Consider the following 27,982-nt stretch of genomic DNA (forward strand, 5'->3'; position numbering starts at 1 on the left):
TTTGGCCAAAGGTGAAGAGAGGCTGGTAGAGGAGGTGAAAATTTTTGCATGCGTTCATGATGTTGTAGGGAAGATCGTGCACTATAGCCGGAGATGGTGGTGATACTGGAGGTGGAGAAAAATAGGGGGAAAACGAGGCTGATAAAGGATATGAAAATAAACTAGGGCAGAGATGATTTTTTGCCAACTTTGCACACTGATTTCTTGATGTCATGCCATGAAATCCACCTCTATTTATAGGGGATGGAAAAGAGATATTTTATCTTTAATGGTACCAAATCTTGACCCTTGGTTTGGTTGGAAAATATCCAATCGTTGGTTCAAATCATTGCCTGAAAAAGTTGGTTGTTAAAGGCTGGTCGGGTTGGTCATTTTAGGTCAACGGTACGGCTGCTATGGTGTCAATCGTCCTAAACGGACCATACCGTGGTGTAGAGAAATGTCAGGTGATCAGTTTGGTGTTGATGTTGTCAAAATTGGTGGAGATTAGAGGTATAAATGCACCTGCAAAATAGCTTCCCTAATCTGTCATTTCATAGAAAATTGAAGAATGAACAATAACCAAAACGACATCATTTTGGTAAAGTTCATTGTGGTTTTTAATTTCTGATTTATCTCATCTACACCCCTGATTGGCTTCAAACTTTAAATGTTACGCAATTTAGTCCCTGGAAAACTTCAATTTTAGCCCTAGATTTCGGCGTATTTTTTATTTTGATCCTAGGTCTTGAATTTCTTCAATTTAACCCCTGATTTTAATCAATTAGGTCCTTATAGCCCAACGTCTTTTACAGATTGGTCATTAGCTGTAAATTTCTTCAATTTAATCCCTAATTGACCCAAAAACTTTGATTTTCTTGTGATTTCACCGATGATTTCAATCAATTGACTTGATGAAAATTAAGTTTGATCTCCTAACATTCTAATCTTCTCAATTAAGCCCAAATTGACCTCCCAAAGTTAAGTTTTTACCAATTGAGCCATTAATAAAATTAATTTGATCCATTTAAAGTATAATTAAGTCCTTACACCTAATTAAATCCTTCAATTGGATTCAAATTGATTCTTAAACATAATTAAACTTTAATTTGGCCAATGATTAAATCAAATGGCTTATTAAAAATTTAATTGTGTCATTGGACTTATATTTTATTCAGATTCGTTCAATAATTATTTAACTTGACCTTGAATCTGTATTTTTCCTTCAGTCTTGGATATAATAAGGGTACAATTAGGCTTTGAAATTCATTCAAAATTACAACTTAATTTTTCTATATGTTTGAAATCCTTTTCGGCCTGCTTTCTCTAAGTTGTAAGTTTTTTATTTTATTTTTAATTTTTATTTTGAAAAAAAAAAGAATTTGGAGGATGACCTCAAAATATTTATTACACGTATTCTTAACATATCACACACTAATTTTTAATGATAGGCAGCGCAGAGTGATTATGAGCAAAGTTGTAACCACCATACAATACATGCAATTATAAAGCTGCTGTGATTCTATACAGTAATGTAGAATTTATCAGCCAACCAGTTACACTCTAATCTTTTGAATGGGGCGCCCCACAGCAGTTACAAGACCGAACCTGCCTGCATGGCCTTTCCTTTTGCATATAAAACCGGCTGTCTTTGTAATCCAATCTCTGGCAAACACATATCGTTGATTTGGATAATAAATCTTTTTTTTTTTAATTTCTCTTCTCTCTCACAAAGATCGACACCATTAGTTACCCAGAGATTCTTGTGTTTATTCTCTCAGTGCAGACCACAACCCTCTAAAATATCGCTTTGGCCAACTTGCTTATCTCGTCTCCATATAGCTCTTCTAAACGTTTCTTGTTTTACAAAACAACAGGACGTTGTACTATTTACTCTTATCAATATGGTTTTGAATGAGTGCTAAATCACCCGAAGAGATCTGCATTCTGTATAACAATCAGGTAAGTACAAGATAACATGTGGCTTTTCTTTTCTTTTTTCTTTTTTCAATTTCAAGATTCTTTTTTTATTCTTGTTCTTGTGTTTTTTGTTATTTTTTTGGTCATTGATGATTCTTATTTGTGTTGATGAAAATGGGTTTTGAATATTTTGATGTTCTGTTTGCTTGTCGATATTGTTCTCTCTTGTCAGCCCTCATATAATGGGGTTTTGTTTCTTTCTTATTGTTTTTGATCAGTGCATTTCTGTTATGTTTGGCATTGTCAATGGATTTGTTGGTGAATGTTCTTTTATTGCAACCGATCGAATGCCGTGGTATTTTTCGTTGGATTGTTTTTTCGAAGTTCAAAGTGGGTGTTTTTGGACCCCACTTGTATGTTTTCTATTCTTTTGCTTCTGTTGTTTAGTTTTTTTTTTTTTTTCCCAATCGATTTGCTAAGTTGGATATAATAGCAATTTTGCCATGTTTAAAGTTTGCACATGACTAGGTCCTTAGTCTTCTCTGAACTATTGCAAGCAATGGATTACAAGTTGTGGTCAATAGTTTATGTTTTTTTCTTCGTTTCCTAATCTTTGCATGCCTAAACTCTTGGACAAGCCTGCATTTTACCAGTTTAGAATTACAGCAATCTTTCCTTTAAGTTTAATCAGAGTATAACTGGTTGGCTGATAAATTCTACATAAATGTTTTTGCATGGTTATATCAAAAGTCTGAAGGGGGAGAGTAATATAGTATATGATGATGGGCAAGGTCTGTACGAAGAGAGCGCACAATTTGAATGATCAGGGGCTCTTTTTTCATGCTTTGTAAAACAATGCAATCATTCAAATATGCTGTAAACACTTGAGAGGTTAATTATGAGTTTTTTCATGTCTTTGTACTCTTATATCTGTTTGGGCATGTTTGAGAAGGCACTTTTTGTTTATTTGTTTTCTAAATCAGTATCCCTTCTCTAAGTGGTTGTTGTAGAATAAGAGTTAGTTTACCTTGCCAAAGAGCACATTTAATGGGATGGCTTGACTTGCAGACTTTGTTGCAAAACAAGCCATATGCCAGGGAGCAAGTGTAATGTTGATCCTGCCACACCCAAAAGTAGAACAGAAAGGCTAATGAAGGAAAGAAATTTACGGAAATTAAACAGGGTGTTTAATCTGAATGAGAAAGCAGGAGATAGTTTGAGAGATGCAGATCTCTTTTCTAATGATTCGGCATTAACTGAAACTGAAAATTGTGCTTCACTTAATGAGGAAGAATTGTCTGAAGGGATCGATGGATATGAAAGGCAAGATCAGAGGCTTCCTAAACAACGTTTATTGGTGGTTGCCAATAGGTTGCCCGTCTCTGCAGTTAGGCAGGGCAAGGATTCATGGCAACTTGAGATAAGTGTAGGTGGGCTGGTCAGTGCACTTTTGGGTAGGTGATACTTAAATTTCTTTCTCTAATCATCCTTTCAATTCCTTTTGTATATCAATGTGTATTATCTTCTTTTACGATAATTTCTGTTTGATTTAACATAATCATGTTACCCTTTTCTTTTATGTCCATGTATTTAAACCATTGGCACTGAGTTTTAAGAGAATTTGAAGTGTTGTTATTTTCTTGAAGGTCTGAAGGAGTTTGATGCCAGGTGGATTGGTTGGGCTGGTGTAAATGTGCCTGATGAAATTGGACAAGAAGCACTAACTAAAGCTTTGGCTGAAAAGGTTCAAAAACCTTTTGTTGCATCTTGATGTTTCAATTCTTGTTCATCTATAATCTCAAACACCCTATAGATTATCGACTCTTCTTCTCTCTGTAGTCTGTGCTATGGTTAAGTTTCTCCTTAATTTTGGTCTATTTTGTGCAGAAATGCATCCCAGTTTTCCTGGACGAAGACACTGTTCATCAGTATTATAATGGTTATTGTAACAACATAATATGGCCTCTTTTCCATTATCTTGGGCTACCCCAAGAAGATCGCCTTTCAACCACCCGTAGTTTTCAATCTCAATTTGATGCTTATAAGAAGGCAAACCAAATGTTTGCTGATGTAGTGCACGAACATTATGAGGAGGGTGATGTTGTTTGGTGCCATGATTACCACCTAATGTTTCTTCCCAGATGTCTGAAAGAGAAAAACAGCAACATCAAAGTCGGTTGGTTTCTTCACACTCCTTTTCCCTCCTCTGAAATACACAGGATGCTGCCATCTCGTAGAGACCTGTTGGAATCTGTTCTTGCAGCCGATTTAGTTGGGTAAGTTGTGAGTGGTGTAGTACAGCATTTTGAACTACCTGTTTCCACCAACTTATCATGTGCTCCATCCTGCTTCATAAATTCCAGCACTGTATGCTGTATGCTTAAATTCTTTCAAATTTATTGTCACTGCAAGTTTGCTTCAGAGCACACATGGTGTTGTAGGAGTTGTACACCAGGCCTAGATTAAGTCCCCTAAAGAACTTAAATTCTTATTTTTGAGTGCCATCTTCTCTTTCTTCCTGTTTCTTACGTAACTTGTATGGAAACAGAAGATCAAACTCTATTTGTTTCATGACAAATGAAACCTTTGGAGTTGATGCTATTTCCTCTTGATCATTGTATGTGCTTCGTGATATGAACTGATACACTCCTGCTACGTCCAAGAGGTTGGGGAAACATTTGACAGCTAAAAATTGTATGTTCATTGTGTGAAATGGCACTCTGATTCATAATCTAATCAACCTGGTTGATTTCAACAGATATTTTTCTACTCAAGTTGAAAGAAATAAGTAAGAATAGTATAGATATCAATTGCATACAAATCCCAGAAAGTCATGCTAGCAGAGCCAATGTTTTTCTGTAAGAAACATATTAAACAAAGTATTTTAGGCTGTTTCCCTTGAAATGAAAAATCCGAGACTTGTTTTGGAATTTTGAATTATCAGTGCTTGTTGCATAATGTTAACACGTATGATTGAAGAAGTAATAGTCAATCTTCTTACGCATCAGAAAATGTGGTCTGTGTCTCTGTTACATGCATATACTATAAGAAGTTGAATCCCTTTTAAATTGGAAAACTAAATAACACATGCAGATTTAGCATCTATAGGAAGTTTCTTCCAAATGTTTAAGAACTCCAGGAACCTAAATTCCTGTCTGAACTGAACATTAGCTGTTGCTTTCTGTTCATCTCAATTTTCCTTGCTCCAATCCTACTCGTAGAAGGAGTAGATAATTTTACACGTGATTTTTGAACAAACTAGATATTCAATGTAGCATAATGATGCAGCCAGGTTTAAGGAACCAAATTATCTCTTTCGAAAATTTGTTTCTTTGGAAAATTTGTTTCCGTGGTAATTATTTTGGTTTTCTTTTGATAATCAAGTTTCTAATTGCTGGCTTTTTTACTTTCAGTTTTCACACATATGATTATGCAAGACATTTTGTCAGTGCTTGCACTCGTATCCTTGGGCTTGAGGGTACACCTGAAGGAGTAGAGAATCAGGGAAAGCTGACTCGTGTAGCAGCGGTATATATTTTGCTGATAATTTTATTTCTCTTATCTGCAGACCTGCAAATATTTTGCTTATTAATTTAATACTATATGCTTCTTTAACTTTACTTATAAATCTGTTTCTCAACCCTTATTCTTCCTCATGATGGCACCATTTTGTTTTTGGGAGATTGAAACTGCAGTTTCCTATTGGGATAGATTCCGATCGATTCATTCGAGCTCTGGAGCTCCCTCAGGTCCAGGATCACATAAAAGAACTGAAAGAAAGATTTGCTGGCAGAAAGGTTGGAACTTGAATTTTGGTCAATTTTCAGGCAATTAGGAGATTGTTGGCTTTTGTTTTTCTTTTCCTCTTGATTAACCCTTTTAATGCTCTTATATATTCACATGATCTTAATGATTTTCTTTTCTTGATGTTTGAGTCAACATTTCATTAACGATTAATAGTATGAATAAATGCCTCTGTAAATTAAGTAATTTCTCCAACACTGGATTTATGCTTTCCTTAATATGTGCTTGCTAATGTTAGTTTGTTTATCTGGTTGCTTGTTTCGACTCATATGTGAGTAGGTAATGTTAGGCGTTGATCGTCTTGATATGATAAAAGGAATTCCCCAAAAGATATTGGCGTTTGAAGAGTTCCTTGAGGAAAATCCAGAGTGGCGTGATAAAGTAGTTTTGCTACAAATTGCTGTGCCAACAAGAACAGATGTTCCGGAATGTATGTGCTTTTTTTAAAAATAAGTTGTTACCGGTGCTCTTTTATTCAATATAACCAGCAAGCAAACTTTCTTCTATCCCAATTATACTGGCATAGAATTGACTAACTGATGCATGGAACCCCAAGAGATTGTCAATTTCCAGTGGTTTAATAGGGATTTAGGGTTGTGGTTTGCTAGTGATCACTAAAAAAAGACAAGAAATTCTGAAACGAATTGAGATTCTGCGGATTAATTTTAATCTTGGGCTTTCAGATCATTGCCAACTGTAAGAAATCTAGTTTTGTGGTGGTTTAATGAACCCAGAAATAGTGCCTCGTGGTTGTAGTATCAACTATTAAGGTTCTAAGTTTAAACATTGGCTTCCCAATGAGTTCTATACCATTTTGAGGTCTCTGTTACCAGCCTTACTCTTTCTTTTTTTGTCTTTGACAGATCAAAAGCTTTCTAGCCAGGTCCATGAGATTGTTGGGCGCATCAATGGGAGATTTGGGACTCTCACTGCGGTTCCAATACATCATCTGGTTTGCTTTTACCTTATGAACCATGATATTTGTCACTGGAATCAGTTTATGAATGGAATCAAAGGTTCCCTTGTAATAAATGAAATTACATATACCTGACTGGTGGTAATAAAAGTAGTGGAAGAGTGGACTTCCAAATCCAGACAAGCTTCTTTGTTTGAGAAAAAAACTATGATTAAATCAAGTAGCCTGAATAAAAATTATTTAGTATCAGAATAACATACAAAGCTTAGTCCTGGACAGACTATGTGAAGAAAACGTGTAGCCTAACCAAATCAATTTAAATTTGAGGATTGGTGGTGTATCAAAACTTCTTTCATCCACCAAACTACTCTTTTTTCCTTTATTATTTTCTTGTTCATGGAAGCTTGAATTATCACATGCTAATAGTTTAGTAATCATTTTTCTTATATGGTGGATTTTATTAATTTCATTGTGAATACTGGGATAAATGCTTCTATTGAGAAATATGTGGAAGCTCTATGAGTTAAAATGTTTCAATTGTTCTGCACCATGTCAATCTAGTGTAGAAAGTTGAAATTAGGTGAAAAATGCATCATGGTGATAATTATGGATTGATTAATCTCTCTTATGACTATTACTTGCTAAGTTTTTCCTAAATTTCTGCATTTTCTTCTCTTTTCCAGGACCGGTCTCTTGACTTTCATGCGTTATGTGCGCTATATGCTGTTACTGGTACCTATTTATAGGCATTTTATAGTTCTTTATTTTTTTTTATGGAATGTTACACTGGATTAGATATTATCATTTTTGTGAACAGTGTTCTTGAGCCCTCTAAAGAGAATGGATGAACTGCTAAAATTGTTGAAATAAACGAGCAGGAAAACTTTTGCTGCCAGTAAAATGTGGAATGAGATATTCCATCTGGTTTATGCCTTCATTCTTATGGGGTATAATTTTATGTTGTTCTTTTCCTTCATTGATAACTCTCTTTTGGAGGAGATGGGGGAGGGCAATGTCATGTCCTATTATGCAGTCCTATGACTTTCTAAGTGTTCATCTATAATGACTTCTACAGTTTTGCAAGAACATGCAACCAACAAATGCTTGCATTATGAGTTACATAGCAAAGTAGGTGATCATCTTGTATGCTATTGTGTAAAATGTTTGAAGAAATATGAACTAACTGCACACCAGGTCCAGCATGCATAATTTTCCTCCACAGTCGATAACTGAACGTGGAATCATGTGAAAGTTTTACAAAAGCGACATTAATATTTGGAGCTGCATTTGTGGATATAAACATAATGTATCTGCAAGCATTTACATATTTAGTTTAATGAGGATTTGTCTAGCTGGCCTTCAATAAGAAGCTCAATTGGTCATATTTAGATGGTTTTGGGAGGGTAAATTTAATTTCCGGCTTATCAATACATTAACATTATTTTTTTTTATCCAGATGTGGCGCTTATTACGTCTTTAAGAGATGGAATGAATCTTGTAAGCTATGAGTTTGTTGCCTGCCAAGCTTCCAAGAAAGGGGTGCTCATTCTGAGTGAGGTAATTAAAACTCAGCAATGCCTTTGAGATCATGTTCATCCAAAAGGACTAAAAGCTTAAGAAATCCAACTATCCTGCTCTATTTTATTTTTCAGTTCTTGTGAAGTAATTTAACATAGAAATGCAGATCCAAAAGGACTAAAAGCTTAAGAAATCCAACTATCCTGCTCTATTTTATTTTTCAGTTCTTGTGAAGTAATTTAACATAGAAATGCAGGCAGCCTTTTTTTATTTTTGCAGAGGGTTGAAATAACAGATTTTTCTCATTCATTACTGGAAGTTTGTCAGTGTCTAGGAGGAATCTAAGATTGGATAGTTATGTTTTTGCTCTGTCAAACATGACAAGAACCTAAAGTTAACATTGTATTTGGGGTTCTAGATGATCAATAACCACCAATGGTGGTTGAGGCAAAATCTTTGGATCAATTAGAAAGTATTTGAATGAGTTGCTGAATTCCTATTGAAACAAGGTGAACATGAAGTCTAGCAGCTACAAGGTTCCCTTTGTGATGGCATACAATACCATCTTATGTGTATATTCCAGGGATAGTCTCTTGCTTCTGTTAGGATTTTGGATAAAGATACATTTTAGAAATAAAGAAGAGAAACAGAAGAACACATTGATTATGCTTTGAATATGCCAGTTTGCAGGTGCAGCTCAGTCTCTTGGCGCTGGAGCCCTCTTGGTGAATCCATGGAATATTGCAGAAGTTGCTGCTTCAATTAGTCAGGCTTTGAATATGCCAGCTGATGAAAGAGAAAAAATGCATCAGCATAACTTCATGCATGTGACAACACACACATCACAAGAGTGGGCTGCTACTTTTGTAAGGTATTCACCATATTGTGTTGCTGCAAATATTGTGGCATCTAATGGAAGAAAGAGAAATTCAAGCCTATGCAATTTTCCATAATCTTATATCTGGTGATATTATTTAGCCTTGCAAGGTGGTCCTTGCTAATTCATTCAACTTCTTGTATGATATCGTTTCCCTAACCGCATTTCCACTTCTGAATGATCTATGAGTAGTATACTCATAATTGTTGGAGGTCTGATTAGTGTAAATTAGTAGTAATTTAATATTACTAATATCACCAGATATTAGATTCTGGAAAAGTGCACATGCTTGAATTTCACTTTCTTCCATTATTTTTCAATCTTTCCTGTGATGAGAAACTAGGATCTCTCATTTATCATCAAGATCTTAATTTCTAAAATCTTTCAGATTGTTACTTTTTTTATTTTTTTACAGGAGGTTATAACTCATGTAATATGGCATTTATCTAACATATAAGAAAAATTACTTTTGTAACTTCTAGATGCTTTAATGGATTAAAGGCCATTTTTAAACGTCCAAATTGGTTTATTTGGTTGGAGAAACTTTAAAATTGTTTTAAGACAAGAATTTTTGTACGCGGTCATGTTCCATCATCGTGTCAATGAGGATATCGATGAAGCGTAAGTGATAAATATTATCGCTCGACAACAGGATTTCTTAGTGGAGACATGTTCTGTGTCGGGAAATAAAAGTTTAATATTTGGAAGTACATGTAGTGATTGGTTTAACATGACTTAATTTGTTCTGTGTCGGGAATATGATTTAGCACAATAAATGGGAAATGGGGATTCATATGGCTGTATTGGTGACTATTCTTTTAGTTTGTTCAATGAAACAAGTATTTTTATATATATTTTATAAAGTATATTGGAATATTTGGCCTCTTTTACTTTAATTTTGAAGTTCTCCTTTCTGTAGTGAACTAAATGATACCATTATTGAAGCCCAACTAAGGACAAGACAAGTTCCCTTACTTCCTGTCAAAGTTGCAGTTGAACGATATTTGCAATCCAATAATCGTTTGCTTATGCTGGTATGCTGTTTTACTTTCAACTATGAGGATGATTACCAGTAGCACTTCAATTATGGCACCTTTTCATATAAGTTTTGGAACTTCTTTCCTATCTCTTGTTCTCCTTGACATAAAGTTACGTATAGCTGATGTACCGAAAATGGGGAAGTTGTTTCAAAATGCTGTTTGTTTGTATAAGTCGCAATGAATTAAATGAATTCTAAGGCACAAGTATCTTACGTTTCTCCTTCCAATAAAATGCTTTAATATGAGGAATTCCATTAAGTTCATATGCGTTTAGTATGTCCTATTCACATGTGTGGATTTCTGGAAGTGTATACAAACAATCTGTTTTTAATTTCATGAAGTATAGTTGTTTTCGATTATTTTTGTCTTTATTGCCGTACATCATTATTGCAGGGTTTCAATGCAACTTTAACTGAACCAGCAAACACTCAAGGAGTTAGAGGCGGTCATATTAGAGAGCTGCAATCTAGATTGCACCCGGAAATAAAAGAAACCTTGAAAAAACTTTGTGATGATCGTAGAACAAACATTGTTATTCTCAGTGGAAGTGATAGAGCTGTCCTGGATGATGTATTCTCATATCTTTAGTTACCCTTTTCTTGCCTCCATATTATGCCTTTGAACTAACAACTTCTTATACAGAATTTTCGAGAATACAATTTGTGGTTGGCAGCAGAAAATGGAATGTTTTTACGCCATAGTACAGGAGAATGGATGACAACAATGCCAGAAAATTTGAATATGGATTGGGTTGACAGTGTTAAGGTTAATATATCACACCTTAAAACTTAGTACTTTCCATGACAGGTTCTCTAGACTCTAAATGCCAGATGCTTATTCATGATTTCAGCATGTTTTCGAGTATTTTACAGAAAGAACACCTGGATCTCATTTTGAGCTTCGTGAAACTTCACTTGTATGGAAATACAAGTATGCAGGTACTTAACCGCTTTTTTTTGTGTTCTTTCTTTTTCTAAACTTTCAAGTTTGAAGTGCATCTGTTGTACTGTGTATTATCTCTTACATGCACATATGCACAGACATTTAAGTTCTGAATATCATGGGATCACACTTTGTCATGATGATGTCCTAACAACAGCATTTCTTTTTCCTTTTATTTTCTTAAATATTTAAATCTTTTAGAGAGTCATTTTGGAAAGCTTCAATCAAAGGATATGCTACAGCATCTCTGGACTGGTCCTATTTCAAACGCAGCTGTTGATGTTGTCCAAGGTGATCGATCTGTTGAGGTTCGATCTGTTGGTGTGACAAAGGTATACACAACAGGATGAGCTGCTGTACACCACGTACCTCCTTTGTGACCTTTTCAGATTGACTTGTTTATCTTTCCCATGGATATTTCCATTTACATACAGGGAGCAGCAATTGATCGTATTTTAGGGGAAATAGTTCGTAACAAGGGCATGAAGTCACCGATTGATTATGTCCTTTGTGCTGGGCACTTTCTAAGTAAGGTCTGTTTTCCTACACATAATCTTTGAGCAGGTTTTACTTTGCCAAATGTATTAATATTTGAGAAATGATAAGCATCCAATTTAATTTTATATTCTATATTTTTTTTAACTAGTAACACTGATGTAAAACCACACAAACAAGATCACTATAGATAGCTAATTCAGAACATAAAAGAGATTGATGTAAATGAAAGAACAAGAACCAAATGAACAAGACCAGCAAAGGTAGCTAATTCAGAACAAAAATCAAAATCACTGACAAGAGACACATTTGTTCTTGAAAAGACCAAACCAAGAGAGACAAAGTTGATGTTGGAAACTCAAGACAAGAGAGACACTCAATCTTGAAGAATATTCAAAGTCTTTATTTCAATAATAATAATAATAATAATAATAATAATAATGTGCTTTGAATAACTAATGTCTAGGAGATTATTTATACGCAACACACCAAACAAAATTGGAAAACCTAACAAGTCTTAATTCAATAAGGAAGCTAAAATCCTAATTTAACTAACTAATAAATAATAAATACTAATATTCCAAGTAATAAAACATAAAATAATGACACAATTATAAAATTCCTCAATAAATAAATATTAATTCCCATCGTTGTCCTTCATCCCCCATCAAACACCTCGTGCAATCTGTTTTCGCATTGGACCCAGCATTTAGCTATGGACAAAATAAAACTTGCTCAGCAAAGGCTTTTTGGTTTTCAAAGTTCTTTTTGGCTAGACTCTGATTTGAGTGATAATAATCTATAGGAATTTGTTAATGAATAATTATAAAATAAAAAGTTTGAACAATAAAGCCACTGCCCTTGGCATAGTGGCAGTAGCATTTACAACTTCCATTAATGAAACATTGCCATTTTTTCTCTTGCCTAAGCTCGCAGTTCTTTTCCATGTTCAGTGACAGCACTGTGTACATAAATTGCTAGATACATTGTAAGTGTAGGTTGTATGCTCTGCTGTAATTGAACTTGTATACATCCTTTTAAACTTTATAATCCACTTCCACACACAGTGCTCCCTTTTCTTTTCTTTTCAACCTTGAAGCATGTTCTACCAGCTGCCATTCAATATAATCAGGTCTCAGATATATCCAAGTCGCATTAACTATTTTGTGGAATTTCCTACTCTCAAGACTATACCAAATCATTGCATTGTCTGTTCTATTCAGATGCATGGATGCATATAAACACGCTACTTCTACTGAAATACAAATATCAGAAATTAATTTTTTTTTTTTTTGGAATTCATTGCTTCAGGATGAAGATGTCTATACATTTTTTGAGCCAGAGCTTCCTTGTGAATCACTAGCCTTAGCACGAACCAGGTCACTAGATCCTGCGAGGACATCTATTTCAATGATTCCAGACAGTACAAACCAAGTCAAGGCTCATCAGTTAAGGAAGCAACGCTCATTGTCAACTTTGGAAAGGAGCAATTATCGAAGTGCTGCTTGGCGGCCTATAGTTCATGATAGAATGTCATTGCCAGAGGGCTCATCTGTACTTGATCTCAAGGCTGAGAATTTCTTCTCTTGTACTGTTTCCCGGAAGCAATCGGAGGCTCGATATCTCCTTCAGTCATCAGATGATGTTGTCACACTCTTAAAAGAGCTGGCAGAGTCTAAATCACCTAATTGATTCAATTTTACTGGTTTTCTTGGGGCTGTTATTCAGAGGCTTGAGAAACTAGAGAGTATCCTGGCGATTATTGGTACTGGAGCTAGCAGAGGTTCCATGATCAAGTTGATTCAAGCTATCTTTTTTCCCTAATTGGTTCAGTTGAGAAATTTGAGAACCTGACAGAGGATCTAGAGATCAAGGAATGATGATTTTTGGCATCTGCAAGATATGCTTTTATCTGCACATATTATTAGTCTCTCCCATGTCCCAACTACCTTCTTGTAGGCACTCCCTTACCATACAAATGCTGCCTGAGTAGTCCCTGGACAGTAAGAGTAAAAAGCGGTATAAAGAAAAGGCAAGACATTCCTTTTTGTTAGTTGAGTGACATCAAAGGTAGCAACTAGAAGTTACATGATTTGAAGAAATTTGGGGTGTTTTTTCCTTTCTAACACACTTTGAAAAATATTTAAATGGTTAAAAATTTATTTGAAAAATAGCACAGTTTGGTAAAAAATACAGTTTTCACTGTAAGCTTTAAAATACTATAGTTCTCGGCTACAAGTTTTGAAAAAATTGCAGGTGAGAACTGCTATTTTTAGAAATCATAGGTGGGAAATGTAGTTTTTTAAAATCCTAACTTTAATCTTAAACTTTAACTTTAACTAAATCCTAAGACCCTAAACTACCTTAATCTCAAATTCTAGCCCGAAACTTCAAATCTAAACACTAATTAACCTTAACCTTAACTAACATCAAATGCAAACCCTGAAAATTATCCTAATCTCAAATTAGACATGACAATGTTGCTATTATTCACTTGGAAAGGCCTAATTTGAAATTCTAACCAGCCTTTGTCTACATATAAGTAAGTACCTATAAAATTTGAAAATTCTACTGCTCCAACATAGATATGAAAATTCATAATATGCTCAACAATATTACAATATTCTCACATAATATAACCAAGTCAAATTGTGAAAATGTAAATTAAACATAATAAGATTAGAAGTCAAATTGTGTTGGTAATTAAGGAAGTACATGTAGCGTAAAAATAGTTGTGTTATGTATGATTTGTAATCAACCGCAGCAGCGATAAATATTCATATGTAAATCATAATTAACAACACTTCAACAGTTGTAAATAATTTGTTAGAAAAAAGAGTTATGGACACACTCATCACATTAGGGATGAGATTGTGTATAAAATTGATGCAATATTCAATATTCATATAAATTTGATGCAAAGTGAGACAATATTCAATATTGAAATGGATCGATGAATAAATTTTACTTAAAATATGAACATTGAATCGGGATAAATAAAAATAATAAAATGAAAGGGCTATAAATAGGTACAATGTTTAATGGGATTGAAAAGCAAAACAGTTGAAACAAAATGTGTGTAATAGTTATTGAAATTGAAGATTTTTAAATCTGTTAAGAAATGAGTGTGTTAAACAAATTAAATGAGATGAAATGGGGTATGGAATGAATACAATATGTAATGGAATATGGTATAAAAATCTTATAATTAATCTGATGAATTTAAAAGATATATTATATTATCCTTAGAATATATATATATACTCTAGATCAACCTTATTTAGAGGTCCATTTATTTTTAAATTATTTGGAATTATTCTTTCTTCCATATCTTTTGGTGATGAAATTGATAAATTTATTTCTTGAACTACTTACTCTCAACATCCTCTATCATGAAATGTTTTTCTTAGTTGATTCTTTGTTCAAATAGTGTATTATTCCTATTATCAAAATGTTTTGGCCAACAAAGCTCTTTTCTTTTTTGTTTAAAATCAATTGTCACTTGTTTGGGAATCTTATTCATTGTCTCCAATATAGTATAGTTAAAGTTAGAGATCACTTCATTATTTTATTTTCTTATTTTAATGACTAATTTTGCATTAGCATCTTCAATGGCCTTAATAATTTCTTTATGGGATTCCTTGTTCAAGTTTTGCAATTCTTCTACTTAATGCTTTAAACTTCTTTCACCATTCTGACTGTCTTTAACATTTGACTCTATTATGGCATGATTTGATCTCTCATTCGTTGCTACAACTCTATTATAATGATTTTCAATCTTAATTCTATGTTTCTTCTCAATTTCTCTAGAAAGACATTTGTACCTCTTTTCAAGTATTTTATTTGCTTCTTTTACTTTTCATTTAAGGAGTAAATATGTCTCTTCTAGAATCATAAATCTACTTTCTTCTTTATTTTCTGTTTCCTTCCTTTGAAGGATTACTTCTCTATTTCCCTTTTTAACAAGGATATCAACTAATATTTTTCTTTTCTCTAGATTTTCTAGTAATTTTAATCTTTTTAGTGCCATGTTTTTTTTTTTTCAAAACAAATCTAACACTCCTACTGTGGTCACCGATTGTTTTGTAGGTTGTTTTGTGCATGTTTCAACTAAGAGAACTTTATAACTTATATTTCAGACTTAAAATTCTAGACTTTCACTACGAAACTAGATTTGTAACTTAAAACTTATAGCAATGCCAAAATATAATTCAAATACTCATGAAGTAATCAAACACTTTAATACACTGAATATAAATAAAAACTTTAATACTTAAAAATTATAATACTTATATTCATATAATGATCTTCGTTTTAATTACAAAGAATATGGACTGGTATTTTTTTGGTGTTTTCTGGTTTTCTTTTGATAATAGAAATTACAAGCCTATCGATTATCACCAACAAGTTACTTGCCTACAGATTACTACCTACATGTTACTGCCTTCTAGTAAATAGGTTTTCAAGTTCTTGCAAACTTGATCAAATTGCAGTGTAATTTTTGTTGAGTTGTTTAAGTTGTTGTTGTGTGCTTTTTTTTTTTAGTCTTTTTTAAATAGGAAAAATTATAGATTTTAAGGATACATAAGTTCAACTCCTCTCCTACATTCCTCCACATACTGTTTCTACTCTGCATTCTAATATTTCTTTCACTTGATTCAAACTTTGTTCTCCTTTATGTAATCTTAGTTCAGCTCATATCCAAATTCTGTCCTTTTTAATTTGGCTCAAATTTATCACACACACGCGCACACACATATATATTAGAAAGAGAGACAAGTCGATCTTTGTATTTAGGCTCCATTTGTGTTTATAGAAAATGGTTTTTAATAAATCACTTTCCAAACTTTTTCATGTTTATTTAGTATGAGAAAAGTTGGTCATTAGTGAATGAAAAATACTTTCCAATCAAAGAATAAATTTAGCTTGATTTTCAGGAAAAAAAATTTCTCTTATTTTGAGCAAAATACTCTTTCTAAAAATTATAAAAAAATTAAAAAATATCATGTTATTTGTTGATTATATCAAATTTGGTTCTCAATCATCTGTTGCTATATATTTTATTTTTGAATATTTTTTTCTTCAATTTCATCACATAGAATTTGATTGAATTTTATTTTTATATCAAATTTGGTCCTTCTTCTTCTTCTTTTTATTTATTTTTCTCTTATCCTATTCTTAATTGAAATTTTTTTATCTATTAGATTTGGTCCCTATTCTTTTAATTGCTATTTATTTTATTTGAAATAATTTATAATTTTTTAAAAAAATTACATCCTCTTTCAACTTTTATATATGTCAAATTTGATCTTCGTTCTTTTGATCACTATTTGTTTTATTTAAAATAATTTATGAAATTAGATTTTTTTTTTAACTTCATGTTCTTTCAACTTATTTATCAGTCATATTTAATCCATATTATTTTGATTGGTATTTGTTTTATATGAAGTAATTTATAAAATTGAGTTGTTTTCAATTTCATCATTCTTAAACTTTGTTATCTATCAGATTTGATCTCTATTCTTTTAATAAACTTGATAAAATAAATTAAAAATTTAAAAAGTTATTTTTCATGGCATAACTAAATATTAAAAAATATTTTTCAATTTATTTTATATAATATTGTTGAACATAAAAAGAAATTCAACTTTGAATTCATTTTTTATTCAAAATTATTATTATTTTTTAAAATTCACCCAGATAGATAGATAACACGTCTCTACTCTCCTTTCATAATTCCTCCGTCCGAAGCCTATTGCAGCCATTGCAACTTATACCCTCACAAAAAAGAAAAGAAAAAGAGAACACCTAAATATCCCCCTAATCGCTCTCCACTTGCCAATCTATCAATAGGAACTCAACACTCCTTTTCTTGCTTCTTTAAATTCCCTGGAGAAGCGACGCCAAGCAAATCCCAAAATGACTTCTCAACATATCGCAACCCACAGAGAAAAAGCAGAGATCCACACCGGCGAGTCTCTCTGCAAGCAAAAGTCCTTAGAACTCCTCGAAGAGATCCACCTCCCTATGGGTCTCCTCCCACTCGACGACATCGTTGAGGTGGGTTATAACCGCACTACTGGGTTCGTTTGGTTGAAGCAAAAGAAGAGAAAGGATCACAGATTCCTTAAGATCGGACGCCAAGTATCTTATGATACGGAGGTGACAGCTTTCGTCGAGAACCGTCGGATGCGGAGACTGACTGGGGTCAAGACCAAGGAGCTTTTGTTTTGGGTCTCCATCTCGGATATTTATGTTGACGAGAAGGATTTGGAGAAAATCACGTTTGGTAATCCGACAGGGATCTCTAGGACTTTTCCTGTTTCGGCTTTTGAGCTTGAGGAGGAGAAGAAGTGAGGTTTCTTTCGTTACATTGGGTTTCAAGTGTTTTAGGATTTTCAGAGATCCGAGGATTTACTCACGTCTGTGTTTTTAAGATGTTTTTATTTTGGACTGAATAATGTTATTTAATATGCTTTTTACGCAGTTCAATTTTTTTAATGAGATTGATTTATGTTATGTCTGCTCTTTTTGTGCCATGATTGTTCGCTTTGACAAGTGATGTTGTTGGTTCAGATTAGGTGAATTTGATGCTTAGCTTGAAGATAGATATGCAATTTTGTTTTTTTCTCTCTTTTTAATGTCCACTGGATTTGGAAATCAAATTTCAGAGTGTCGATTTTGGATGGAAAATTACTTGGCTCGGGCTTACATTTTCTTAGTCCCTGAAAACATGTTAGTTTTATAGTTTGCTAAGCTTAGACCTGACCGACAGAGAATGATTTTCATTTGGTGATTTGTCTTTTGTCTAAAGCCTTTGCTCGGTTTGGTCAAGGTAGATAATGCTATACAAATACTACTAGCAGGAGGCCGACAAAAGGTTTACATATCAATTTGTTTAGAAATTAGCATGAATAGTTTATTTGCTAATTGCCTTTTATTTTCGTAGTCCTATCTCATTTTTACCTTGTAAGAAGAGAAAATACACAATATAAACTTAATTCCGAAAGGAGATTGCATTATAAATCCTAATATAAAGTGAACTATATTATTATCTCTATGTTAATAATCACATGAATCCATACTAATTTACAAATGATGATTAATTTACTGTATTAAGAGTTTTCACACAGAAATCTACTGAGAACTCCCACACTAAATATAACTAAACCACACTAAATAGAACTAAACCTTCTTATCAATTATAAGAACTTTTGTTTCTATGTTAGATCACTTTTCTTTATCATAATTCCAAGCAAAACAATATTTATAAATTAAAAGGCCCCTTGGGATGACATTTCTAAAATCTTAAAAAAGCCCATCTTGGTTTTTTAAGAACCCATTTCAAATTATTTTTTTTTTCTATTGACTTTTGATAATTTTAGGTAAATGGACTCAATACAAGTCATTGCACTAGATATTAAGAGGACTAACATATCCTTTTGATTTTTCAAAGAATAAAACTTTCAAGCTAATATTCACTAATAATAAAATTAGGAGTATTAAATTTTCAGTTTAATATTCACCAATAACAAAATTAAAAATATTAAAATTTTAGTCTAATATTTATCGATAAAAAAAAGCAGGAGTAATAAATTTTTAGTCTAATATTCATTGATAAAAAATCAGGAATATTAAGAAGGATTTTAGTCTAATATTGACTAATTACATTCAAGTATGAATCAGAAGTATTAAGTCTTCATTCAACAAATATTATGAGTGAAACTCCTCATCAAGGCACCTTCTAAAGAGCTTTTCTAGGATTTGAGTCGGGTTTAATGAGATAGCATAGACTCATGGATCATTAACTAATATGACTTGATCGATAATTAGTCATAGGTTATGATCAAAAGTGACCAACCTTAGAATTGTTAATTTAGTAAGTGTTATCCAAAAGTAAAACTAAGAGTGATAAAAATAAACATGACTTTAGAATGAATAGGTTTAAACAAACAATCAAGGTTTAACTCATTACAATAAATTCATTATCATCTTATAGATAGACCACCAATAGATTAGGCACAACAAACTGTTAGGAATAAAAAACAAGATTAGTACTGAAGCTTACCTCAAGTAATATGTTTTAAGATGATAATGTCTTCCTTCAGTATAACTAGTCCCTTACCGTATATCTTTATTGACCAGTTAAGATTTCTAGTGATCATAATACTAAGTAGAGACTCATTTTCAAGAAATTAAGACTTTTCCCCCATTCACACACAAATAGGTTGTTTCTTTAAGAAAGAGGTCGGGTTGCTATGATATCAGGTGCAAAATATTATTGAGTCATAATAACTTATTTAATCCCGAGTTTTAAAATCTTGGCTATTTCCTTCCAATTGCAGGTTATTTGGCCTAGCAAAATATGTTGTGAATTGCCTCATGCATATTATGTTTTTGCTTAGAAGTCAATAAGGCAACCCATATTATCTACTTTTATTAATAAGACTAAACCTAAGTCATGGTTATATAACCATCTGTTTGGCATTCTTAAATTAACCACAAATAGTTTATCATCCTCTTTAACTGTCTTGGTTGATCCATCTAGTAACCAAAACATCAAATCTTGATATAAGGATAATGACACATGTAAGTTAGTGTGTGTCTATTCTTGTCAAAGCAAGTTGTTATAACTTATCTTTGCTTCTAACATAAAAAAAGTTGCATTGAAGGTTTTGGACCATATAGTTAGATCCACATGTAATACCTTATAGTGTCTTTTATGTCTCTTATAAAATCTCATATAACCATTTTTGATAAGATCATGTTAAGTGAGGCTCCATTATCAACAAAAACTCTTTATGCTGGTACACTATTGAGATTTATCATGATGTATAGAGGATTTAAATGGTGACTCATAGCCAATACTAGCTTAAGAAATGTATGCCCAAGCTATCGATCAACCACTAGCTTTGACTAATCAATTTTAATAATCTTTATCTTTTCTACTATATTGTCTTCATATTCATTATCTAAATAAGATAGTTGGCTAATATGGTGAGGTGACTACCATGTTTATGGATGTAAGCCTTTATGGTCACTCTGTTATACTTAAGAAAGTATTTCCAAGTCTTCATCCTTTAGAGCATTATGTTGATCTAGCTATTGCATTAATATTGAGAAATTTGGTTGTTTTTCTTCTTGTTATTGTTTATTGATGCAGTCCAAACTACACCAAAAAATCCATTACATGCGCCAGTTAGGCCTATTATAAGGTTAAGAGCTTAAAAGGTTAAAAAGACACTCAATGAGTTAATTCAAGATATTTGAGTTTTATTTCCTACAAGACTTATGGATTCAAGTTATTTTTTTTTTTTATAATGTACAACTTTACATTAACAAGTATAATTCTCAATTCGACTATTGGATTGAGCTATAATTTTACCATAATTTTCAATATGACCATTGGATCGGGTCTTGTGACAAGGTACAAAAGCTACTATACAAGAATTATATTAGTTTTCTAGTTGATTTATGATTTTTTTTCTATTTTATTTAGAACTCTTTTATTATTTTTTTGAAAATTGCTTAGGATGTTTTTACCTATTATAAACAGGGATATGTAGCTTGTATTTAGGTTTTATTTTTAGGACAAACTTTGATTTCTAAATAATTTATTGTGTGATTGTGAGATGATTCTTTTAATTTGGTTCTTTATGGAACTAACTTATCAAAGAATTAATCAAGCTTTGTGGCATTTTTTATACCTCGTTCGTGTCTCTTTATAGGCATTGGGTGGGAGTTTGGTTACTTAAAGTCTTGGTGTCTTGGTACAATTTATCATTATATCAAGCTCAATCACAAGCCTAAATTTAGCTTTCTTGGGAATGGTCGATTTGATAATGGGTTTCTAGATCTTTATATCCATGGGGTTTGTATAAATTGATATCAGAGCAAGGATCTAAAATTAGATTTTATCTATCTATCTAATTTAGTTTATATCTTGAGTCTAGTTTTTTTTTTTGTTAGGTCTTTGATTTCATTTTTACTATAGTTCTTGTGTTTTAAGTTTCAACTTGTTTTCTAGTTTAGCTTAATGTTATTTGTACTTTGAATTATATATATATATAAAGAAGATCAAAATCACAAAATCAAATAAATATGTCTTTCAAATACGAGTTAACATCCAAACATAATGATGATTAAAGTTCCCAAAAGATTCATTACATGTGCCAATTAGGCATATTACAAGTTCAAGAGTTAAGAAGGTTAAATAGGCATTTAATGAATTGATTCAAGATATTTAATCCTTATTTCTTATAGAGAAAATTATCTTTCTTGGATATATTGTTAGTGCAAAGGAATTGAAATGGATGAGAAAAAGGTAATATCCATCCAAGAATGTCCTACACCTAAGTCAATCATAGAAGTAAGAAGTTTTCATAGTTTGACTGGTTTTTATAGGAGATTTGTTAAAAGATTTAGCACTTTAGCCACACCTTTAACTGAGATTGTTAAAAACTTAATAGGATTTAAATGGGGTCAAGAGCAAGAGTATGAATTTAACTTGTTCAAAGAGAAATTGATTTCAACTCTATTATTATAATTACCTGATTTTATGAAAAATTTTGAGATTAAATGTAATGCCTTAGGAATAGGTATTGGATCTGTTTTAATACAGGAAAACAACCCATAACTTATTTTAGCAAAAAGCTCAATGGTGAAACATTGAATTATCCTACTTCTAATAAAGAGCTTTACGTTTTGGTGAGGCATTAAAGATTTAACACTATTACTTGTGGCCTAAGGAATTCATGATCCATTCAGATCATGAATCATTAAAACAAATGAAGGGCTAAAGGAAGTTGAATCATCAGTATGCTTAATGAGTTGAGTTCATATAAACATTCTCATATGTGATAAAATACAAGAAATGTAAGGAAAATATAGTAGTTGATATACTATCGTGAAGATATAAACTTCTTTCAAGTTTAAATGCTAAATTAGTATGATTTGAGTATATGGAAGATTTATATATTGATGATGATTTTTTTGGCCAAGTATATGAAACTTGTGAGAATTCAACATTTGATAAAAAATTTTGGGTTGATGGGTATTCATTTAAGGAAAAAAACATTGTGTGTACCTACTATTTTTATACATGAATTGATTGTTCATGATGCTCATGGGGCAAATTAATGAGATATTTTAGGGTTCGTAGAAATGTTGTTGATCATGATGTTAAAATTTTTAGCTACTTTTGGAAGGTTTTGTAAGGTAAGTTAGAAACAAAATTTTTATTTTCTACTACTTGTCATCCATAAATAAATGGTCAAACTAAAATTGTTAATAGAACTTTGACTACATTGTTAAGAACTATCATTCAAAAGAATTTGAAGAATTAGAAAGATTGTGTGCTGTTTTTTGAATTCATATATAATAAAAGTGTGCATTTTACGACTGATTATTCATATTTTGAAATTATTTATAGCTTTCGTTTAACTCCTTTTGATTTGATTCATTTATTTATTGATGAAAGGAATAGTCTTGATAGAAATGGAAAAACACATGTAGTGAAGACTTTTCATGAGAGTGTACAGTGGCAAATACAGAAAAAGAATGAGCAACATGCATTCAAAACTAATAAGGGCCGAAAAAGAGTTGTCATTGAACCAGGTCATTGGATTTGGGTGCATATGCATAATGAGAGGTTTCCTGAATATAAAAGATCTAAGTTGATGTCATGAGGAGATGATCCATTCCAAATCCTTAAAAGAATTAATGATGATGACTATAAAGTAGGTCTACCAGGTGAGTATGATGTTACTGCTACTTTTCATATTTCTAATCTTTCTTTGTTTGATGTAGGTGATAACTCAAGGTTGGATCCTTTTAAGGAGAGAGGGGATGATGCAATTGAAACTACACTAAAAGATCCATTAAAAGTTCCACATGGGTTAATTACAAAGTCAAAGGCAAAAAAAGCTTGAAGAAGTATTCAATGGACTTATTTAAAGTATTTGGGCCAAGGTGAAATTGAAGGAGGCTACATCTTTAACAAGTAATGATTAGACCTTAGTCAATTTAATCTATATAAATGGGAGGCATGATCCATCTACTAAATGAGCTAGTTAATTTCAGTAGTTAGAGGCTTATTTTTCTTAATGCACAATTTTATTCTAACAAGCATAATTCTCTATTCGACTATTGGATCAAGCTGAAAATTTATCTAAAGATTCCAGAGGCCTTGTTTTATATTGGGTTAAATTTTAGGCCTATAAGACATCGCGGAAGCCTTTCGATTAGGTCTAGAAGCTACTAAGCAGGAATTGTATTAGTTTCCTAATTGATTTAGGATTTTTTTTCTATTTTATTTAGAACTCTTTTATTATTTTTCTAGAATTATTTAGGATGATTTTACCTATTATAAATAGGGTTATTTAGTTTGTATTTAGGTTTCTTTGAACAAGCTTTGATTTCAAAATAATCTATTATGTGTGTGAGAGGAAATTCTCTTATTTTGGTTCTTCATTGGACTACCCTGATTATCAAAGAATTAACCAAGCTTCATTGTGTCTTTCATACTTCTCGTTTGCGTCTCTTTATAGGTGTTTGGTAGGGGTTTGATTTCTATAGTCCTGATGTCTTAGTACAAGTTATCAAGCTCAATCACAAGCCTGAATTTAACTTTCCTGAAAGGGTCAATTTGACTGTAGGTTTCTGGATCTTTATATCCACGGAGTTTACATCATTTAGAATACCTAATTTACCCCCTCTTAAGTTCTTTGGGTTGACATTTTATTTTATACACTATGTTAAAAGTTGCCCACACCCATGTTTGTGTTAGTGTACATGCCTTGTAGTCAATTGGTTGGTTAAATGTATGATTGACTTTGTTCATGTAAATATATTTAATTTATTAATAAAGACTTATTTATCTTTAATATTTATCGAATATTTTATTAATGAATCAAGTATTTGATTAATGAATCTAGAGTAAAGATAAAGTTCATAGGATAAAAATGCTTTGCAAATAAAATTATAAAATTATTATAATTATGATATTCCTATTGCATCAAAGCATTTGTTTTAAATGTTCCTGGTCAATGCTCTATTAAGACTAAATATTAATTAGAGTTATAAGACTAATACATATTATGTTCTTTCCTTTATAAAAGAAAAAAAAATGTTTTCATAAGCTGAGTTATGAGGGATACCTAGAATTAATATATAGGTGCTTATTAGATCACATGTACAATGAATTGACCAGCATGATAATTCTATATAAAGATATCACTTGTGTCTATGGAAAGGCTCACGTGACGATTTTGTAACTGATCACTAGACTTAAGATCACTAAGTTATCTTATATAAGGAATTTTATAATTTGATTATGCTGCATATTGTCCTAATCAAAGGTAACAAAAAAAAACAAATATAGGTAAAAAATGAACTATATGAAGGTATTTGTGTAATCAAAAGAGGATTTATCACCTAAATGAATTAGGAAAAATATTTTATCTGTTGTCAAATTGTATTTGATTATAAATCCTTGTGCAAGATAGAATGAGATTTGGAAATAATTTCATATCTTATTTAAAGAATCAATAACTATGGTGTTGAGAACAAACATGACTTGATGTAGTAGATACACTCCATGTTACAATGTCTAAAAAAAACATTGTTGATGAATGAATAATAATTACACTAAGAAATTAATCATTAAAAGGATAAGTCAAACCATTTATAACTTTCCTAATATTTAGGGGATCATGATAAGCTGTTAGACATTGTAGTTGATCTTCAAATATAAATCAATCAATTATTGAATTGATAATAAATGAATTTGTTTAATTTATTTAATCATATTTTATTTAAGGTTGCTATTTATATTTGGGTCAACTTATTAGAGAATCTAATAAGTCACACACATAAGAACTATTGGTTAAAGATTAAAATGTGATGATTAATCAAGTGTGATTTGATTGTAAATAAATTTTAGAAATTATGGACTAAAATGTAATTTATACAGAGAATTACAATTCTAGACTTAGAAAAATCCAGTAGGGACTTTATTGAATAAATTTTTAAAATTATCCTTATGAATAATATCTATGATATTATTCAGGTGGCAGATTGATATTTTGTCATTTATAGAGTTTTCAAGTTTCCTTATAAATAGAATGTTATGCATTTTATTTTTGTATAACAAGTAATACATGGTACAAAAAATATGTAAGTTATAGAACACTTGAAAAACACAAAAGAAAAGAGCTAGCATTCAAAGGTATAGCAATTCCTCTCTTCTAAAAGGGTTTAGAAGATTTCTGACAGGTAGTTCGTGTGGATTACTGTTAAAAGCCGGGTACTTAGATGATTTATGGTTTGCGACAACTCAACATTGAAGCAATTATTCGAAACCAAAAAGAACATTTGATCTTCAAGTAATATTCGTATAAACTCTAAACAATTCTAGATCTTTCTAACGGAATCTTTGAAACTCCTAAAAAAAATTAAATTTATTATTTTCGTTGCATAATTATGTTTCAGAAAACCCAACGGTTAGTATCTTATATCTTAGCCCATCTTTTTCTTTTTTGAACTTAGAAAATTGAAGAGATGTCCTTTTAGGAATTCCTTACAAATGAAGTTGCATGAGAGGAAAGAACAAGCGATAAATTAAGGATGTGAAGTTGAAAATCTCAAGTGTCATTGAAACAATCCGATATCACCGCACAATATGCCAAACAAACCTTAAAAAAGGTAAAAAATAAAATAAAATGGAAGAATAACAAGAAGTTGAGCATATATAGGTAAGATGTACGATTTCTTTGGACTTCAGGGCTTAATTTGCTTCCCGTGGGCCTCCTGGATATCATTTCTAAGCAACTTGACTGCTTTCTCAAACTCATTGAAATTGGTAACGGCTTCGTTGAGCTGGCTTTGGTGTGAACTTGGAGACTCGAAGCGAATTCGAATGTCTATGAATTTTTCCCAACAATTCATGGCTTCTTTCCCGGGGTCTTCTAACATTATATAAATGATGGCCTGCAAGAGCAGTGTTTTATAAACATTCACAATTACGGGTATTAATATACAATACTGCAAAATATAATCCAATAAGTTTCGATCATTTCTTGTCCCAGTGATCATTGAATACTTGAATTACATTAGTTGATAGTTTTTTTTTTAAAAAAAAGAAAGCAATCCACTATATATTAGTAGATAACATAACTTATTTGATACTATAAACTATTGGTAGTTGATACGCTATTTAAGTCTAAAAGAATTTTAGTTTTAATTAAAGGCATATATTATGATAGAGAATAATATAAAGTTATTTTCAGTCCTATTTGTTAATTTAAGCTTCGAAGATTTATGGACTAGTTGATTATTTAGATATAATTGTTCTTCCCCAAATTTATCTGCAATTCTCTTTTATAATGCATGTTTGTCATGAGGGTTGTGAAAAAGATGTCCTCACCTTATATAGAGGACGTCTTGCGTCAGAAATTTCTTCATGACTCAGGCATTCGCAGGCTAAAGCCTTCTTGAATTCTCCCTAGAGAGATGCGTAAATATATCAATACTACACTGATTAGTTTATGTAATATATATATATATATATATATATATATATATATATATATATATATATATATATATATATATATATATAATTAGCGAGTAAGAGGAATGAATGAAGCAGCACCTGGTAGATGTGCATTTCGACAAGCAACATTTCAATCTCATAAGCTACATGTGATTTCCCTTCCTTTCGAGCACTTTTCAGTTGTGTTTCCAGTATTCCCACCGCAACTGCTTCTTTTCCACTCATTTCCAGCCTTGCAACAGTGCTCTAGTCACATGTAATGGGGAAACCTTAAAGATACTGGTAAGCCGTGCCTTGAACAAAAATTGAAGACTCAGAAAGCAAGAATATCATTAAATTAACGGAGAAGCCTAACCTGTAGCTTTACGAAATCAGGATGTTCTTCTATCAGTAAATCCTGTAACTCATTTTCAGCTGATTTAAGTGACGCTTCATCTGCTCGAGCACGATGATAATCAATCACTCTATCCAAGGCCAGTTTCCCTCCATGGAGAACCCCTACAGACATCGATCTTGTAAACACAGCGTGAACCTTCTTTTTTTGCTTCTTACATGAACGTTTTGCATAAGCCCATCCGATGTAAACGCTGGCAAAAATTACAGTTGCCGTCGCCGCCATTGCTCCATATTTATTCCTTACAGTGATGCTGTTAAAGAAATTCTCTAAGTGTACGTTTCTCTTCAGGGAAAAGTTGAAAACAGGCATTGTTATCAATTTATGGTTTTGCTATTGCCTGTGGGAAAGAAAATCTTTCCTAACGATGCATATGCTAGTGGAATTGCTTCCAATCCGGGAAGTGGTGATGCAAATGATATGAGTAATTCATAAAGGTGAATACTGAGAGAAAAAAACAATAACAAAAGCTTGGTTGAGAAGAACAAATTATTCTTATTTCTTCCTTGTTAGGTGGGTAAAGAAAGTTGCACGCGTACACAAG

The 27,982-nt window shown here is 32.0% G+C and overlaps 3 protein-coding genes across 6 annotated transcripts; 2 read left to right on the forward strand and 1 right to left on the reverse strand.

Moving 5' to 3' along the window:
- The first annotated feature begins 1,540 nt into the window (after positions 1–1,540).
- LOC7476300 (alpha,alpha-trehalose-phosphate synthase [UDP-forming] 1) lies at positions 1,541–13,617 on the forward strand. Of its 4 annotated transcripts, none has more exons than XR_002981338.2 (18): positions 1,541–1,941; positions 2,968–3,353; positions 3,546–3,643; positions 3,787–4,175; positions 5,313–5,427; positions 5,595–5,696; positions 5,983–6,133; positions 6,567–6,655; positions 7,303–7,351; positions 8,076–8,176; positions 8,821–9,008; positions 9,934–10,048; positions 10,448–10,624; positions 10,697–10,819; positions 10,927–10,992; positions 11,198–11,328; positions 11,431–11,529; positions 12,803–12,851. XR_002981338.2 is itself a non-coding variant. In XM_002305671.4 (18 exons), exons 2-18 carry the CDS (start codon positions 2,990–2,992, stop codon positions 13,181–13,183), a joined length of 2,760 nt encoding a protein of 919 aa, XP_002305707.2. In that variant the 5' UTR covers positions 1,541–1,941; positions 2,968–2,989; the 3' UTR covers positions 13,184–13,617. The 4 variants fall into 4 exon arrangements, 2 of the variants coding, with proteins under 2 accessions (XP_002305707.2, XP_024455041.1); XR_002981339.2 differs by having other exon boundaries at positions 11,431–11,524; positions 12,803–12,847; XM_002305671.4 differs by having other exon boundaries at positions 10,905–10,992; positions 12,803–13,617.
- Positions 13,618–17,228: 3,611 nt separating this feature from the next.
- On the forward strand, positions 17,229–18,010 carry LOC7470184 (uncharacterized). Its single transcript, XM_002305670.4, has one exon. It carries the CDS (start codon positions 17,411–17,413, stop codon positions 17,846–17,848), a length of 438 nt encoding a protein of 145 aa, XP_002305706.1. The 5' UTR covers positions 17,229–17,410; the 3' UTR covers positions 17,849–18,010.
- Positions 18,011–26,106: 8,096 nt separating this feature from the next.
- On the reverse strand, positions 26,107–27,927 carry LOC7476299 (uncharacterized). The gene is made up of 4 exons (XM_002305009.4): positions 27,400–27,927; positions 27,144–27,290; positions 26,916–26,993; positions 26,107–26,479 (listed from the first exon to the last, which is right to left on the reverse strand). The coding sequence occupies exons 1-4, from the start codon at positions 27,748–27,750 to the stop codon at positions 26,270–26,272; spliced, it is 786 nt and encodes a 261-aa protein (XP_002305045.2). The 5' UTR covers positions 27,751–27,927; the 3' UTR covers positions 26,107–26,269.
- Positions 27,928–27,982: the final 55 nt, after the last annotated feature.

This window comes from Populus trichocarpa, chromosome 4 (genome assembly GCF_000002775.5).
Source record: "Populus trichocarpa isolate Nisqually-1 chromosome 4, P.trichocarpa_v4.1, whole genome shotgun sequence".
Classification (NCBI taxonomy): domain Eukaryota; kingdom Viridiplantae; phylum Streptophyta; class Magnoliopsida; order Malpighiales; family Salicaceae; genus Populus; species Populus trichocarpa.

Excerpts from the sequence above, each read along its gene's own strand:
- LOC7476299 (XM_002305009.4), bottom strand. The coding sequence starts at position 27,750 with ATGCCTGTTTTCAACTTTTCCCTGAAGAGAAACGTACACTTAGAGAAT. Across the intron at positions 27,291-27,399 it reads CTGATTTCGTAAAGCTACAG|AGCACTGTTGCAAGGCTGGA; the intron begins GTTAGGCTTCTC and ends ACATGTGACTAG. Across the intron at positions 26,994-27,143 it reads TCGAAATGCACATCTACCAG|GGAGAATTCAAGAAGGCTTT; the intron begins GTGCTGCTTCAT and ends GCATCTCTCTAG.
- LOC7476300 (XM_002305671.4), top strand. The coding sequence starts at position 2,990 with ATGCCAGGGAGCAAGTGTAATGTTGATCCTGCCACACCCAAAAGTAGA. Across the intron at positions 10,625-10,696 it reads ATAGAGCTGTCCTGGATGAT|AATTTTCGAGAATACAATTT; the intron begins GTATTCTCATAT and ends CTTCTTATACAG. Across the intron at positions 10,993-11,197 it reads ATGGAAATACAAGTATGCAG|AGAGTCATTTTGGAAAGCTT; the intron begins GTACTTAACCGC and ends TAAATCTTTTAG.
- LOC7470184 (XM_002305670.4), top strand. The coding sequence starts at position 17,411 with ATGACTTCTCAACATATCGCAACCCACAGAGAAAAAGCAGAGATCCAC.